This window comes from Poecile atricapillus, chromosome 22 (genome assembly GCF_030490865.1).
Source record: "Poecile atricapillus isolate bPoeAtr1 chromosome 22, bPoeAtr1.hap1, whole genome shotgun sequence".
Taxonomy (NCBI): domain Eukaryota; kingdom Metazoa; phylum Chordata; class Aves; order Passeriformes; family Paridae; genus Poecile; species Poecile atricapillus.
In genome coordinates, this window is record NC_081270.1 from 8100034 (window position 1) to 8116500 (window position 16467).

The following is a 16467-nucleotide window of genomic DNA, read 5'->3' on the forward strand; positions in this document are numbered from 1 at the left end:
AAAATGGACAAAAAGTTGTCCCTGTCCCTGTTGTTTCCACCCCCCCCGTCCTGCATTGTGATTCCTGGAGAAGCTGGGGGGGCACAGCCTCACAGTGTGGAAAAGGAGTGAAACTCCCCCAGCCCAGCCCCTTTCCAAAAAAAGAGAATAAAACAGAACAAAAAAATACTAAAATAGGAATTAATGAAATTGGGGGGTTATGGTTGGGGAGGAGGGGAAATATATTGGGAGGAGACTTCCCAGTGGGGACATTTGGGGACACAGGTGGGGGGCCTGGTTCCTGTGGGGCTGCAGGAGGGGAGGATGGAACTGTGGCTCATCCTCAGGTGCGTTGTCCCCAGTTTCCCCAGGGAAGGGGTGGCACAGTGCCCAGTGACCGGCAGACACTGGTCACTGGTGTCTCAGGGTGGCTCCTGCTCCTGGTGGGGGGTGTGAGTGACCCACTGCTGGGGACACCAGCTCTAGGGACAATCCACTGTGGCCACTACTGCTGGGGACATCTCACTGTGGCCTGGGACACTTCACCATGACCACAAACTCAGGTGAGACCTCAGTGTGGCCTCCAACCCCAGGGAGGGCTCAGTGTTGCCACCTGGGGACCCCCAGGAACCTGTCACCACCTCCAGGGACTCACTCCATGGTGGCCACAGCTCTGGGTCATCACGCTGTAGCCACCAGCCTCAGGGACATGTCACAGTGGGTCCCATCTCCATGGCCACCAGCTCTGGGGACACCTGAAATACAGATGCTACAGCCAAGGACCCCTCACCAGGCCCATCAGCTCCAGGGATGTGTCACCCCCACCCCCGAGACCATCTCCAGGGACACACCACCATGTCCCCCTCCTGTCCCCCTCCTGTCCCCCTCCTGTCCCCCTCCCCACCTCACCTACTTTGGGACCCTGTGTCCCCCTAAGCAGTGGGACTTGGGAGGTGTGAGTGTCTCACCACAGGCTCCTGGGAGGGGAACATCACTGCCACCTCCCAATTTGGGGTGCAGCAGGGATGCCCAGGGTCACACAGGTAACACAGTAACAACCCTGTCCCCATTGCCCACACCAAGTCCCACCACCCAGGGTAGCACTTGGGGACATCCCCGAGTTGCTGCCTCAGTTTCCATGAGAAGAAATTGGGGGGTGGGAGTGAAAAAAACTGGGAGGGTCCCAGGTTGTGTTTTTTTTTTCCTCAGTGTTTATTAAAAACAAAAACAAAAAACAGGAAAAGGGGTGGGGCCATGTGTTTTTTTCAATTTTTTTTTCCTTTTCTTTTCTTAAAAAGATCGTGCTGGCTGAGGGGTGAGTTGGGGGGGTCCTTACCTGCCTGGGAGGGGCCCCCCACCATCCTCTGCTAAGGTGCCCCCAAAGCAGCCCAGTGTGTGTGGGTGTGTGTGAATGGGGGGTGACGCCTCCTCTGCGCCCCCCACCTCTCCCTGACCCTCTTTGGGGGGGGAAGTCCAAGCTTCCCTGGGGGCCCCAAAACCCACCTGGGGGAGGGAGCACATGTTAAGGCAACCGTCCTGCTTGGCTCTGCTGACTTGGGAGGGACATGGGGGGACACGTGGGGACCCCCCTCCCTGCTGGAAAAGGGGGGGTGACCCCCCCAAACTGGGGTGGGACTCTAGAGCTACGGGCTATTTACACCCCCTGGGGGGCAAGGGGGGGGCAGGGTGTGCTCACAGGTGTCTTCCCCCCCTTGCCCCCTCCCTGGGGCCGCATGGGGGGTCAGGGGTCCTGCAGGGCTCCCAGAAGGACCAGGGATCTCACAGGGGGAACGGGGTCCTGTGGCCACCCCCCCCTCAGGAGTCCTTGAGCATGTTGATGCGGGCGTAGATCTTGAGCGCAGGGCCCAGCTTGATGTTCATGGTGCTCATGAGATGATCCTCCTTGAGCAGCAGCAGCGCCTGCCCATCGATCTCCTGTGCCCGAAACTCCTCCGCAATCTCCTGACAGCCTGTGGGGAGAGGCAGCATCAGCAAACCCTCTCAGAGCCCCAGAAAATACAGTTAGGGGCTTCTCTGTGCATAAATCCCCTGAAAAATGTATTTAGGGAGTTATCATACGTAAATCCCCTCCTTCAATTATCTTTTAGGTTTATCTTTGAGTAAATCCCGCCCCCCCCCCCCCCCTTGCCCCAAAATGTTCATGTATTTGTGAGCAGACTCTCCTTCATTTATGGGTTATCTGTGAGTAAATCATCCCCAAAAATATAAGTATGGGGTTATCTGTGTGTAAATCCTACTCAAAAATATATTTAGGAGTTTCTCTGTGAATAAATCTCCCCATAAAAACACAATTCTGGGGTTATCCTAGAGTAGATCCCTACTTGAACATGTCCTGAGGGACATAAGCCTTCCCAAAACCAAACTTCTGGGCATCCATGGCTATGGACAATCCCTCCCTGTCCATCCCAGGACATTCCTCACCCGGCAGCGAGCGGATGAACTCGTAAACATCCTCCACGTTCCACTTGCTGGGCTCACTGGGCAGGAAGCGGTGGCTGAGGCCGGGCAGGTCGCGGCCATGCACTTCCGGCAGTTCCATGTCCCGCAGCTCCAGGTCCCTCTCTCCCTGTCGGCGCCGGGACGTGGAGGAGCTGGCAGAGATGGGCGACAGCGGCTCCTCGTAGCTGGAGTTGTCAGAGCAGCGGCTGGAATCCTCCTGGCTGTGGTTGAGCTGCAATGACGCCGTCACCGACCCCGCTGGGACAGAACCCGGGGGCTGCGGGGGCAGCGCTGGCCTCAGCACTTGCCCCATGTCCCCAAAATTCAGGGACAAACCCCAGGCTTAGCCCCCACCCAATGTCCCCCCAGCTCGGGCCAAAGCCTGGTGTCAGCACCCACCCTGTGTCCCCCCAAATGGGGGGGGAAATCTTGTGCTCAGCATCCACCCTGTGTCCCCAAAATTCAGGGACAAACCCGAGCCCCACATTCCCAAAACTAGGAACAAATTCCAGCCTCAAGGCCCACCCAACTGGAGACAAACTTCTTTCCCCCCTCACCTGTTTCTTGCTGTCCTTGCTCAGAGGAGGCAGGGTCCCTTTGCAGCTGCGGCGCCGCCCGTGGGGGGGCCCTCCTGGCTTCTGGAGTTTGCTGCGATCTGGGTGGAACAATCCCACCCTCTTCGTGCAGCCCACATTGTACCTGCCACAGAACCATGGGTCATGACGAAGTCCCCACTCTGCTGGGGGAATTTGGGGGATACCTCTACCCCGCCAGAGGGGGAGGGTGGATTTTGGGGTTACTCCCACCCTAACAGGTAGATTTTGGGGTCATCTTTCCACCACTGGGTGGATTTTTTGGGGTTACCTCTCCCATGCTGAATGGATTTTCAGGTTATCTTTACCCTGACAGGTGGATTTCTGGGGTTACCTCTACTCTTGTGTGAATTTTGGGGTTACTCCCACCACCCCAGGTGGATTTTTGGGGTTACCTCCGCCCCACCAAGGAGGGAATGGGTGGGTTTTAGGGGTTACCTCTTGGCACAGGCCATGGAGCAGAAGCGCTTGGAGCGCTTGAACTTGTAGGCGAAGTCAACGCGGCCACAGAGCTCACACTTCAACTTGGGGGGGTTCCCCTCCTCTTTGGATTCTGGGGGGCGTGGAGGGACACCCAGAGAGAGAAACCAGCCAGCTCAGCCGAGGGACTCCAGGTGAAATCCCAGGGGGCTCCCAGGGGGCGGGGTGGGCCGGGGGCCTGGGCGCTACCTTGCAGGTACGGCTCCTCCATGTCCGAGTCGGTGGTGGTGGTGTTGTCCTGTGGCGGGAGCTTGTCCGGCAGCAGCTCCTGTGCATACTGCTTGTGCAGGGCCCCCACCAGCAACGAGGAGCGGCCCACCTGTGCAACACACCTGGCTGCACCTGTGCCCCTGCACCACACGGACTCCTTCCTGTGGCCGTGGGGCTGGCAGGGACCATCTCAACCCCCCACATCCAGGGATGAGGGTAAGGAGAGGGGGATGCGTTACCAGGTACAGCTCTGCACCTTCCCGGGTGATGGTGACATGGGCGTCGATTTGGAGTCTAACTATTCTTTAAGCGACCCATTCCTGACCCCTTAAATCCAGAAGCGAGGATAAGGAGAGGAGGGTACGTTACCAGGAATGATTCTACCCCTTCCTGGATGTGGAAGTGCTCAATAACAAGGGCAAGGGTTTGGGGGTTCAGAGTTGTCAAAGTGACCCACTCCCAATCCCTCACTCCAGGAAGGACAACAGGTACATTACCAGGAACAGTTCTCTCTCCTCTATGATGATGGAAATGCTCAATAATGTGGGTGAGGATTTGGGGGCTCATGATTGCCTGGACACCCCATTCCCAATGCCCCAAATGCAGCAGCCCTCTTCCCAATTTCCCACATCCAGGAACAAGGACAGGTAGAGGAGGATATATTACTGGGAATGGCTCAGGCCCTTCCTGCACAATAAGGAACTCAAAAATATGAGGATCTGGGGATTCACAAGGGCCTGGATGCTCCATTCCCAATATCCCCCTGCCCCAGAAATAGGGGTAAGGACAGGGGTGATACCATACCAGGAACATTTTCCCCCTATTGTCAGTCATGAAGCCCTCCACACATGGGTGGAAGATTTGGGGTGGGGGGGTGTGTGTGGCATGATTGGTTGGATGTCCCATTCCCAAAGCCCCCAGATTCAGGGATAAGGATGCAGAGAGAGAGATACATTACTGGGAATGGTTCTGCACCTTCCTGGATGGCATCCTTGATGATATGGGTGAGGACTCGAGGGTTCAGGATGGTGGGTGACACATTCCCAACCTCCCAAATCCAGGAACAAGGGTATGGACATGGGGATACCTTACTGGGAAGGGCTCAGCCCCTTCCCGAATGACTGAATGCTCAATAACACGTGTAATGATGTAGAGCCTCAAATCTGGGATAAACTACAGACTGCTGGATTACCGCGAACAGTTCAGCCCATTCCTGAATGATGAAGCAGGGGAGGATTTGGGGGTTCAAGCCCGACTGTTCACCACATTCCCAACCCTCCAAATCCACGATCCTGCTCACCGCCCCCGGGCCCCGGCTCTGGAGAGCGGGATACATTACCGGGAAGGGCTCGGCGCCCTCCTGGATGACGAAGCCCTCGATGACGTGCGTGAGGATCTGGGGTTTCACGATGGCCTGGGGAGGTTTGTTCTCACCATTGTGGGGGGCGGCGCCGGCGACGGTGGCGGCAGCGCTGCCGGAGCCCGAGGTCATCCCGGGAATGCGGGGCTGCGCATGGAGGCGCTCGGGGGGCTCTGGGGACAGCGGGGGACAGCGGGTGAGGGGCTGGCACTCCGGGGGCTCTGGGGACAGCGGGTGAGGGCAGGGGGTTCTGGGGACAGCGGGTGAGGGCGGGCGCTGATGCTCGGGGGGCTCTGGGGACAGCGGGGGACAGCGGGTGAGGGCGGGCGCTGACGCCGCGCTGACGCGGGGCCGCGATTTCCATACAGCTGGAACGGGGAGCAGCTGCCGCCGCTCCCAGCGCCGCCAGTGCCGCCCAGACTGCCCCAGAGGGGCTGGGAAAGGGGTTAAAATAACCCCCAAAATAAGCGGGGGGGCCCGGACACTCCCCAGAGACCCCACAAGGAGCGATAAAGCCTCAGCGCGACGCTGTAAGGCAGCAGCAAGAGCGCATCGCCCCAGTGCAGCCCCAGCGGGGCTCCATCTGCCCCGGAAAGCCCCGATCTCCCCCAGTAAGGTCCAAACAAGGCTGGATCAACCCCAGAAAGCCCCGATTGCCGCCAGCAAAGCCCAGCACGACCCCAGAAAGGCACCAAGTACCCCAGTGAGGCCCCGGTACACCGCAATAAAGCCGCAGCAGGGCCCGGTCTACGCCCGTAAGATCCCAGTAAACCCCAGTACACTCCAGTAAAGCCACAGCGCAGCCCAGTGAGGCCTGAGAGCCCCCAGCCCGCCCGGGCTCCTCTCCCCTCGAGGCCGCCTCGGCCCGGCGGGACCCTCAGGCCGCGCAGGCCCCGGCAGCCCCATCACCTTTGTCCGGCGGCGGCGGCGGCTGCCGCTGTCCCGGCCTCTCCCTCGCCCGGGCCGCGGGGCCGGACCGGGGCCGGGGGCGGATGCGGAAGTGAGGTCAGAGCCACCGCTACCGCCGCCCCAGGCCGGGCCGGGCCCCCGCGGTCGGCACGCACTCACCGGGCGCTCAGGGGGTCGGAGGGGCCATGGCGGGGGGGCCGGGCCGGGGCTGCAGCGGGAGCGGCGCCGGGAGCGGGGCCAGGGCCGAGCGGGGACAAAGGCGGCGGCGGGGGCGGGGCCTGGCGCGGACACGCCCCCCACGCACCCATTGGCGGGAGCCGCCGCCGCGCGCGCCCGGAGCCTCGGCGCGCGGACACGCCCCCTCCACGGGACCCCGCCCCCCGCGCCCCCGCCATGGGGGCGGAGCGCAGCCCCGAGGGGGCGGGGACTGAAGGCGCAGCGGGGGCAGAGCCTCCAGATGTGGCCACGCCCACCAGCACCGAGCCCACAGCGCCCCCCGGTGTGCGGCGAGAGGCCCGCGCCCCTCCCACCCGTGTCAGAGTGTCACCCGTGCCACCCGTGTCAGTGTCACCCGTGTCAGTGTCACCCGTGTCACCCGTGTCAGCCGCGTCACCCCTCCCACCCGTGTCAAAGTGTCATCCGCGTCAGCCGTGGGCGCGGGTGGGCTGAGGGACCTCCCCGCAGCACAGCCCGGCCCCGCGCACCCCCGGCCTCAGCGTCCCCCCGAGCGGGGACTGGGGGTGCATCACCAGTGGAGTGGGTGCCTGTGGGAGCAGGGCGAGGGCTTACCGTGCGTGAGGGGCCGCTCACCCTCGGGAGTGTCGGGGCCCGGGGGGGCGGCGGGCGGCGACAGGGCGGGGGGCTGCGGCGGGGCGGCAGGCGGGCTCTCGGCGCTCCTCGGCACGGGCAGCAGGTCCCGGCGGGCGCCCTCGGGGACCCCGAGGGAGGGCTGTGGTGGCAGGGACAGGCGTGGGGCAGGGTCAGGTGTGTGTGCAGGTGGCACGGGGGCATGCACCTGCATGGCTGGAGTGTGCACACCTGTGCATGGGTCACATGCAAGCATGTGCTTAGAGTGGGCACGCGCATGCACACGTGTGTGTCGCAGTCAGGATGTGTCCAGACACACCTGATCTGCCACGCACGTTTGCACAGACCTGCACGGTGCCTGTACACGCTGCCACAAACACACATGTGCATGGGTCTGGCGCGAGTGTCATACACATGCACACACCAGACACATGTGGATCAAGCACGCATGCACACGCACATGCGTCAGGGAAGCATGTCTGCACGCATGTGCATGGACCAGGCACACACGTGTACATGCACGGACCTGGCACTAGTATGCACACACATGCAGGGAGCAGAAACACATGCACATGTGCATACATGCATGTGCATGCCTCTGGCAAAGCTATGCACACACGTGTGTATAGGTCCAGTACACACATGCATGGGTCAGACACACAAGGATCAGACACATGTGCACACACACACACATGGATCAACCACGTGTGCTCCCCATGTCACTGGATGAGGTACACGCAGACACTCAAGTGCTACGGAGGGGGCAAACCTGTGTGCACAGGTGTGCATGGAGCAGGTACACACATGCAGTGTGGCTTGAGCGTGCACACCTGTACACCTGCAGACTGATGTGACAACCGGGCCCTCGTGCACATTTCAGGAACACACATGCACACACGTGTGCAGGGATTGTGCGCTTGCACAACCACACCAATGTGCACACATCTGACTCCCCAACATCCCCCATTCACACTCCAGTGCCCCCATTCCTCCTTCCCTCCCCTGAGCTCCCCCCACCAAGGGGCTTGGGGGCCCCTCACTGTTAGAGTTTGGGGGAAGTTGGTAGGGGGTCTGCAGGGAGCTTTGGAGGCCCCACACCATCGGTGCTTGGTGGGAGGTTTGGAGGTGCTTTGACAGGAGGTTTGAGGTTGGGGGGCCACTCACCATGAGTTTTTGGGGGAAGTTTGGGGATCTCTCACTGTGAGAGTTTGGAAGAATTTGGGGGAAGGTTTGGGGGCCCCTCACTGGGGAGGAGTTTGGTGGGAGGCTTGGGAAGGCTTTGGGGGATGTTCGGGGGCCCCTCATCATGAAGGTTTGGGGGGAGGTCTGGGGACCTCTCACCGTGGGGCCGGCAGGCTGCAGCTGCAGGATGACAGCCGAGGCGTGCTGGAACTTGCGGGGTGCAGCGTGGCAGCCAGGGTGCCCGTTGGGGGGGCCGCCTTCTCCCCCTGCTCCCTGGGGGACCCCTGTTTTGGGCTGGGGGGCTGGGCCGGGGCTGGCAGGGGGCAGGGGCTGGAGCTGGGGGGCGGTGGGGGGGCCCGAGGGGGGCTGCCCACGGGGGCTCAGTTGCTGCTGCTGCTGCTGCTGCTGGATGACGAAGTGCTGCTGCTGCTGCGGCAGTGGCTGCGGCTGCATTGGCTTCGGCGGCTGCTGCAGGAACTGGGGGGGCTGCAGTGGGGCATAGGCTGCGGGGACAGCAATGGGGACAGAGATCCCCCCTCATCACCAGCACCTCAGCCCCAAGGGATCTACCCCCAGGATCCCCCTCCAGGAGGCTGCTGCTCACTCTGTTCCCTCCGGTGCCCTCAGACAATCAACTTTGCCAGCTCGTGCTGCTGATGTGGGAAGCTGTGCTCAGGCTGTCCCAGGGAGGGTCCCCAACTATGGGAGCCACACCAGTACAGCACCCCAGGCTCCAGCACTCTGTGGAGTCCCCTGGCTCACACCCTCACTGCCCCAGCCCCCTGCACCCCACAGGACCATGGGATCCTATGGTTGCTGAGACCCTCCCAGGCAGGACCCCTGCCAGTGAGGGGATGGACCCACAAGGTCCCAAAGTCAGGCAGATGACAATGTACAGGACATAGCAGTGTGGGCCATCACTAGGTTTCAGAGCGAATAGCCCGTGACTCCCCCAGCACCCAGGGGTGTCCCCCACCCCGGAGCAGCCCCTTACCTGGGGTGACGAGCGGGTGGGTGGCAGCGGGGGCGGTGGTGCGGGCCAGGGCATGGGTGCGGCCCTCGTGCCCCTCGGCCTTTTTGAGGTGCTCGGCGGGGGGGTCGGGCGGGGGCCCCCGGGGGGGGCCAGCCCGGGGAGGGGCACCCCCGGGAGGCTTCATGGCCAGGGCAGGGAGGTGGGGGCCGGCAGGGCGCAGGGCCAGGCTGTGCACCTGCAACGGCAGCGGGTCAGGGGTGCCAGGGCAGACTTTGGGGGCCTGGAAGGGGTGGGGAAACTCACCTGAGGGGTGGTGGGTGGTGGGGCAGGTGGCGGGGCCGGTGGAGGGGCTGGCGCGGGGCTCTCGGGCCGGACAGTGCTGACAGGGCCCGTGGGCGTGAAGATGAGCTGGGGACAGGGAGAGTAGGTGCATGGCTCACCGTGTCAGGGGTGGCACACCCTGTGTGTCCCTCCTCTGTGTTCCTACAGGGTGGCACATGAGTATCTATCTATGTAGGGTAGGGATAGGCACACCAGTGGGGAGGAGGGCACCCTATAGGGTCCCAACACCCTCCCAAAGGCAAAGAGCACCTGCTTGGGCACCCCTAATGGGGCTCTGGGCATCCCCAGCAGCATGGGGTGCACCCTATATAGGGGCTGGGTTCCCTCAGCAAAGTGAAGGCACCTCATGAAGTCTACACCCTGTGAGGTCCTTGGACCCCCAGGAGGGTGGGGGGCACCCCACAGGCTCTAGACACTCTATGGACTCCACATGACTCCTGGGCATGCCACGCAGAGCAATGAGCACCCCTAAATGGTCATAGCACAGCCACGGGCACTCTGTGGGTTCTGGTCACCCCACAACAGGATGATGGGCACCCCAATGGGCCTGGGCACCCCATCAGGATGCTGAGGCTTGCCATGTCCCAGCCCCACCCTTACCATCTGTGCCCGCAGGTACATCTGGGCCTGGCTGGCGGTGAGGGCAGGTGAGGCAGTGTTGCCCAGCAGCACAGCCTGCTGAGCAATGCCTGATGACCCGGGCCCCACACTCTGCGCCCGGTTCAGCAGCTGTGCCGCCGCCGGCGACGTCGCCAGGTTGATCTGGAATGGGGTATCAGCAGAAGGTCGGGGTGCTTGCACAGGTGAGCACGGGTTGGGGGGAGTGCCGAGAGGCTGAGGGACTCACTGTGGGCTGCTGTGCCGGGGCCGGCTGGGTGCAATTGCCCCCTGAGGAGCCACTTTGCCGGTTCGCCGCCAGGCTTGCCTTGGGGAAAAGCCAAAGGTGAGGGGTTTGCCAGCCCTGAGCGACCCCCAGTGCCCATGGGATGCCCATACCTGCTGGACAGCAGCCAGGCTCTGGAGCTGAGCGCTGGTGAGGTGCTGCTGCTGGAGTGCAGCCGTCTGCAGCATGAGGTGCTGCTGCTGTGCCGCATACATCTGCTGCAGGTACTGCGCCGCCGTGTTGGGCTGCCGGTGCAGCGCCTGCTGGATCACCTTTGGGGGGGGAAACGTGGCCCCGGGCTCTGCCACGGCTCCCCCGGTGCCCCCCAACCCTCCAGTGTCCCCCAGCCCCATACCTGCACGGTCTGGCGGTCGGGGATGCCGCTGTAGACGGAGATCTGGGGCCCGGACGGGCGTGTGGCCGTGGTGCTGGCGAGCGTTGGGGCCGCACCACCGGCACTGCTGGCAGGAGTGGAAGCTGGGAGCTGCTCATTCTCCATGGTGGGGCCGGGGCAGGATGGAGGAAGTGGGTCAGACTAGAGCTGGGGGGAGTAACAGAGTGAGGAGATATCCCTGGCACCACATATCCAGAACAGGGGGCTGGAATCACAGAGGAGGAGGAAGGTGGGGTAGAGAAAGAACAATGGGAGACCCTATGATTCATCCTCCTCCACCAAAGTGGGGGTCAGTGCCCCAGGGGAAATGGGGAAAGGGAGCATGGACAGAAACAGAGGGAAGGGCAGAAGGAAGGCTGGACAGAGGGAAGGCTGGAAGACAGAGATGGAGGTGAGGAGACAGGGATGGATAGAAGGATGGACTGGAGGAAGAGAGAGATGAAGGGATGGACAGACAAAAGGAAAGGAGGAAAGGAAGGAAGTAGGAAAGAGACTGATGGACAAAGAGAAGGCAATGAGGGAAAGGGAGGAAGGAAAGAGAGAAACCAAGGGAGTTATGGAACTAGGAAAGGGCAGACAGAAGGACAGGTGGAAGCAGGAAAGGGATGAAGGATGGAAGGACAGAGAGAATGACAAACAGGAGAAGGAAAGGGATGGACAGAAGGATGGATGGAAAGGGAGGGACAAATGGAAGGATGGATGTGCAGAAAGGAAAATGGATGGGAGGAGGGAGGGAAAGAAGGATGGACCTAAGGACAGATAGAAGTGAGTAAAGAAGAAGAGACAAGAAGAACAGGGAAGACAGAAGGAAGGAGGGATCAAGAACAGAAGGAAGGATGGACAAGAGGACAGACAGAAGGAATTACAGCTCTAAGAATGAAAGGAAGAAATGATGGATGGATTGGACAAGATAGGATAGAATGAGGAAAGGATCCAAGGATAGAAAGAAATGTTGAAAAAAAGCAGGAAAGTGAGGGACCAAGGGATGGAGGGAAGAACAGACCAGACAGGAGGAAGTATGGACAGATGAAAAGACATAAAAGGGAGGAAGGGATGGAAGAAAGGCTGGATGGACATAGGAGAGGGATGGAGTGATCAAAGGAAGAATGGACAGAGGAAATGGATGATGGGAAAGGCAGATGGAAGGAAGAAGAGGGATGAATGGATGGCAGGAGGGGGATGGAGCATGACAGGACAGGAGGAGGATGGGGACAGTGCTGTGGGGGCCAGAGAGGGGGATTTGTGGGTGGCACCTCTGTCACCACAGCCACTGTGGTGGCCATGAGGCTCCATGGTCACCAACAACCATCCATGGCCACTGCACTCCACCCATGTCACTCATCTGAGTCCCTGCAGTGCCACCACAGTAGGACCAGGGACAATAGTGTGGGACACTGCAGACTATGGACCACTGATGGTGGCCTTGGTGGCCATGCCACAGCATGACTCCACCAGGCCACCCAGTGGGGTGGCACATGAGAGATGAGAGATGTGGCAGCAGTGCTGTCTTGGCCTCATGCAGCCCATGGGTCTTTGTCCCCTCAGATGCCACTGTTGCAAAGCACAGGGTGGGACATCCATGTGTTCGTAGTAGTGGCAGTACATGTGGCCTGTGACACTTCCCACTCTCCGGTCTGCATCCACAGCACGTGCCCACCATCAGCTGGAGAGATTTTAGGCGTCACCTTTCCCACAAAACAGCCATGGACCTGTTTTTTTCCCCCCTCGGGTGGCATTGAGTTGACATGGGGTTACCACAGTGACTGACACACAGGGAGCACACCAGGCCCATCTGGAGCCAATCCCACAGGGGTGGGCACAGCCGAGGAAGCCCCCAGCAGCTCCCACCCACTGTGGGTCCAAGCCCCCTGTCCTCATCCACATCAAACCCCACCAGGTAATTTGGGGTGTCAGATGGAGATACCTCACTTTTGATCCAGAGGTAAAGAAACCTGCTCCAAGCTCCCCCAAGCCATTACACCTGCCCAGAATAATAAAAAGGGAAGATTTTGAGTGCTACTGGGACCCACTGGGGTGGGATCGTGGCGGGGGTCCCACAGCCAGGACAGGAAGAGCCGGGGAGCTGGAATTCCCTGAGCTGAGCCCAAAATGGGGGTGGCAGAAAGATGAGGGGGTAGGGAAATCTTGGAGGAATGGGATGGGATGGGGATACAGACTGGTTGTGGGGGCAATATGGGATATAGAGGGGGAAGATGGGAGAGTAAGCAGCAGTGTGGAGCAACATGGGGGGAATAATATGGGGCTTCAGAATAAGGGGGGATGCAAGATGCTGGTGAAAGGTGGGATATGGTGGGAAGGTGGGATAGAAGAGAGGGAGGTCAGATAAGAGTAGGGATTGGAAAAATTACAATGGGATGACAATAATAATAATGGAGCAAAAGCAGAGGAGGGGTGGAAGATAATGGAAAAGAGGGGAAAACACTAATGAAAGGGTTGGATAGAAGTGAGGAAGATCAGATATAACACTGGGGAGTCAGATACAATATAGGGGATCAGACATAACAGCAGGCACTGGAACATGATTGGGGTGAGCAATAATAATAAAGAGGTGCAGGATAGGGAGCAGCAGGATATGATATAGGGAATGATAAGTGGATGCAAAATAAGGGGGATGCAAGATGATGGTGATGGGTGGAAAACACTAGTGGGGATTGGATAGAAAAGAGGGGGTCAGATGTAATAAAGGGGGAGTCATAAAATAGGAGGGACAGGAACATGATGGTGAGGGGTGGGAATAATAATAACGGTGCAAAATCAGAAAAGGGGGTGGAAGATGGGGAGTGGGATATGATGGCAAGGGGTGAGATAGAAGACAAGGGAGTCAGATACAGTATAGGAGGTCAGAGATAACATGGGGGTACTGAAATATGATAGTGGGTGGTCGGCAATAGTAATAATAATAACGGAGTCCAGAACCAGAAGAGGGGGCGCAGGAGAAAGGGAAGGGAGAGAGACACGGCTAAGGGGTGAGAAGTAGGGGCCCCACGGGGGGCGGGGAGCGGCGGGGGCCACGGACCCACATGGGGAAACTGAGGCACGGTGGGTGCGCATGCGCAGCCTCCCCCCCCCCCTCAGCCCCCCGCCCCCCCCCGGCCCAGACAAAGCCGCCGGAGCCCGGTAGCGGCGGCACGCGCGGTACCTGCGGGCCGGGCCGAGCGGGACGGCGGCGGCGGGCGGGCTGTGCCATGGCCCGGGGGGCGCCAGGGGGTCCTGGAGCGGGGGGCGCGGGGGTCCCGGCGGGGCCGGGCCGGGCCCGCTCCCTCCTCCCTCCCTCAGGCGGCGGCGCGGCGGCGGCGCGAGGCCATCGCTCATTTGCATTCCTGCGCGCGTCACGTGGGGCCGCCCGGCCAATCACCGCCCCGCCCGCCCCGTGTGCCCCGCCCACCGCGCCGCGCGCCCGCCGCTCGCGCTCGCCATGGCAACCCGGGGGGGGGGGGGGGGGTGTGAGCGCTGCCATGGCAACGATGAGAGGGGGGGGGGGGGGGCGTGTGCGCCCGGGGGGAGGCGGCCGGGACCGGCGGGGGGGGGGACGGCGGAGATCCGGTCCCCCGTCATTCCAGGAGTCATCCCGGGGCTGCCCAGAGTCAGGCCCGGCGGGACGCTGCAGCCTGGGGGTGGTGGCACCGGTCCCTGCCGTTACCGGGGGTCACTCAGGGTCACCCCGAGGATGCTGAGGACCGGTTCGGGCAAGAAGACGCAGCGTGACGTTGGTGGCACCGGTCGCTGCTGCTGCATGGGGTCGCTCGGAGTCACCCCCGGGCTGCCCAGGGCGGGATGCTGCAGCATGGCGATGGTGGCGCCGGTTCCTGCCGTCGCCGGGGATCACCCGGGATCACCCTGGGGATACTGAGAGTCGATACCGGGGGAAGGCAACGCTGCCCTGTCCCTGGTGTCATGCCAAGTCACCCCGGGGGATGCTGAGGGTCTGTAGTGGCGGGATGCCACAGCGTGGGAATGAATGGTGGCACCGGTCCCCGGTGTTTCCAGGAATCACCCCGGAATGGTGGGGCCGGGATGGGCGGGATGCCGCAGCCGGGCACGGGTCCCCGCTGCTGCTTGGGGTCGCTAGGAGTCACCTCGGGGCTGCCCCAGGACCGGCACCGGCGGGATGCTGCCCGGGAGGGATGATGGCCCCCGCCTGCCCCGGGGGTCACCCGGGAATAACGAGGGTACGTACCGGCAGGATGACCTGTCGGGCCGGTGCTGACACCCGTCCCCGGTGTGTCCCAAGGTCAGCCGGGCGGTACCGGCAGGAGAAACGGGGGGGTAGCGCCGGTTCCAGAGCTATCGGGGCTAGCGGGGACATTCCCGGAGATGTTCAGGGTCTCTACCGACGGGATGCTGCAGCAGGGAGGGGGTGGCACCGATTCCCGGTGTTTCCTGTGTCACTCCGGGCATGCTTAGGGTGGGGACCGCTGGGATGCGGTGGCGGGGGTGCTCGTGCTTTCGGGGATCACCACGGGGATCGTGGCTTACCCGTGGGTCACTCGTGGCCACCAAAGCCCTTCCGACCCGAGGGTTCGTCCCCCCTGAGGACACTTGGGGTGCCCCCGGCCCAGCCAGCTGTGCAAGAACAGTGTCTGCTGCCCGCACTGGGGATGTTGGAAGAGCTGTGTGGAATCCTGGGGGGATTGGAGGGGGGATATGGGGGACACAGTGAGCAGTCGGGGGGGCTCTAAGGCCTATTAGAGAGCCGTGAGGGTACTGTAGGGGCTGTGAGGGATGTGAGGGAGCACTGGGACAGGCTAGGGGGCTGTATGGGCTAAGAAGAGGAATTAGGGGGCCATAGGGGGCACTGGGGGGGGATGATGTAATGGCTGTGTGTGGGGGGGACCCCGAGGAAGCCTGTTGGGGGCAGTGGGAGGGATCAGGGGGGCAAGGAGGGGCTGTGGGTGTACCGGTGGGCCGTGGGAGAAGGGGAGGGCTGTGAGGGTGCTGGGGGCCTAGGTGGCACTGGGTGGGCTATTGGTATACTGGGGGGATGTCGGGGTACTCTGGGGAGCTATGGGGGCACCGGGTGGAGTTATGGGGGCACTGGCGGCACTGGAGGCTATGGGGATACTGGGGGCCTGTGGGGGCACTTGAGAGCTGTGGGGGGTGCCACTGGAGGATTCTGGAGGGACTGTGGGAGCATTGGGGACCTATAGGGACACCGGGGAATACAGGGAACTGTCGGAGCCCTGGGGGGCTTTGGGAGTGGTGGGGACCAATGGAGGCACTGGGTGCTCTGGGGACACAGGGGCGGCTCTGGGGTGGCACTGGGGGCTCTGGGAGACCTATGGAGACTACTGAGGAGCTATGGGCATACGAGGGGGCTGTGGGGTACTGGGGGCTATGGGGTGCCGCTGGGGCCTGTGGGGCTCTGAGCACGCCCCGACCCCTCGGGGCCGCTGCCGCGAGGAGGCGCCGCCGCCCCGCGGCTCCGGCAGCACCGGGAGCGGATCCCGCCGATCCCGCCGATCCCGCTTTCCCTCTGAACCCCTGCTCTCCCTGTTTCCCCGCCGATTTCCCTCCGGATTTCCCCCCTTTCCCCCCTTCACCCCATTTCCCTTTCTTTCCCGCTATTTCACCCTGCTTTTTCTCTGTCTCCTCCGTTTCTCCTGTTTCTCCCTGTTGCTCCCTGCTGCTTCTCTTTTTCCTCTTTCCCCCCGTTTTTTCTTCTTATCATCCCCTTTTTACCCTTTGCCTTGTTTTTACTCTGTTCCCCCTTTTCCTCTTTTCTTATTTATCCTCTTTTCACTCTTTGCCTCTGTTCTTTTCCTTTTATCTCCTTTACCCTTTTTTCATTTCCCCCCACTTTCCCCCTAGTCTTCCCCTCTTGCTCCTAATTTTCCTTCCTTTATTTCCCCTTCCCCACATTTTATTTCCAGTTTT

General features: G+C 61.5%; 1 protein-coding gene across 1 annotated transcript; it reads right to left on the reverse strand.

The window, feature by feature from the left end:
• Nucleotides 1-1167: 1167 nt before the first annotated feature.
• Nucleotides 1168-13886, reverse strand: PHC2 (polyhomeotic homolog 2). The gene is made up of 15 exons (XM_058854920.1): nucleotides 13733-13886; nucleotides 10534-10719; nucleotides 10292-10450; nucleotides 10143-10220; nucleotides 9896-10057; nucleotides 9257-9361; nucleotides 8975-9188; nucleotides 8140-8483; nucleotides 6781-6940; nucleotides 5062-5255; nucleotides 3702-3831; nucleotides 3471-3585; nucleotides 2997-3138; nucleotides 2422-2716; nucleotides 1168-1949 (listed from the first exon to the last, which is right to left on the reverse strand). The coding sequence occupies exons 2-15, from the start codon at nucleotides 10675-10677 to the stop codon at nucleotides 1795-1797; spliced, it is 2397 nt and encodes a 798-aa protein (XP_058710903.1). The 5' UTR covers nucleotides 10678-10719; nucleotides 13733-13886; the 3' UTR covers nucleotides 1168-1794.
• Between the last annotated feature and the right edge of the window lie 2581 nt (nucleotides 13887-16467).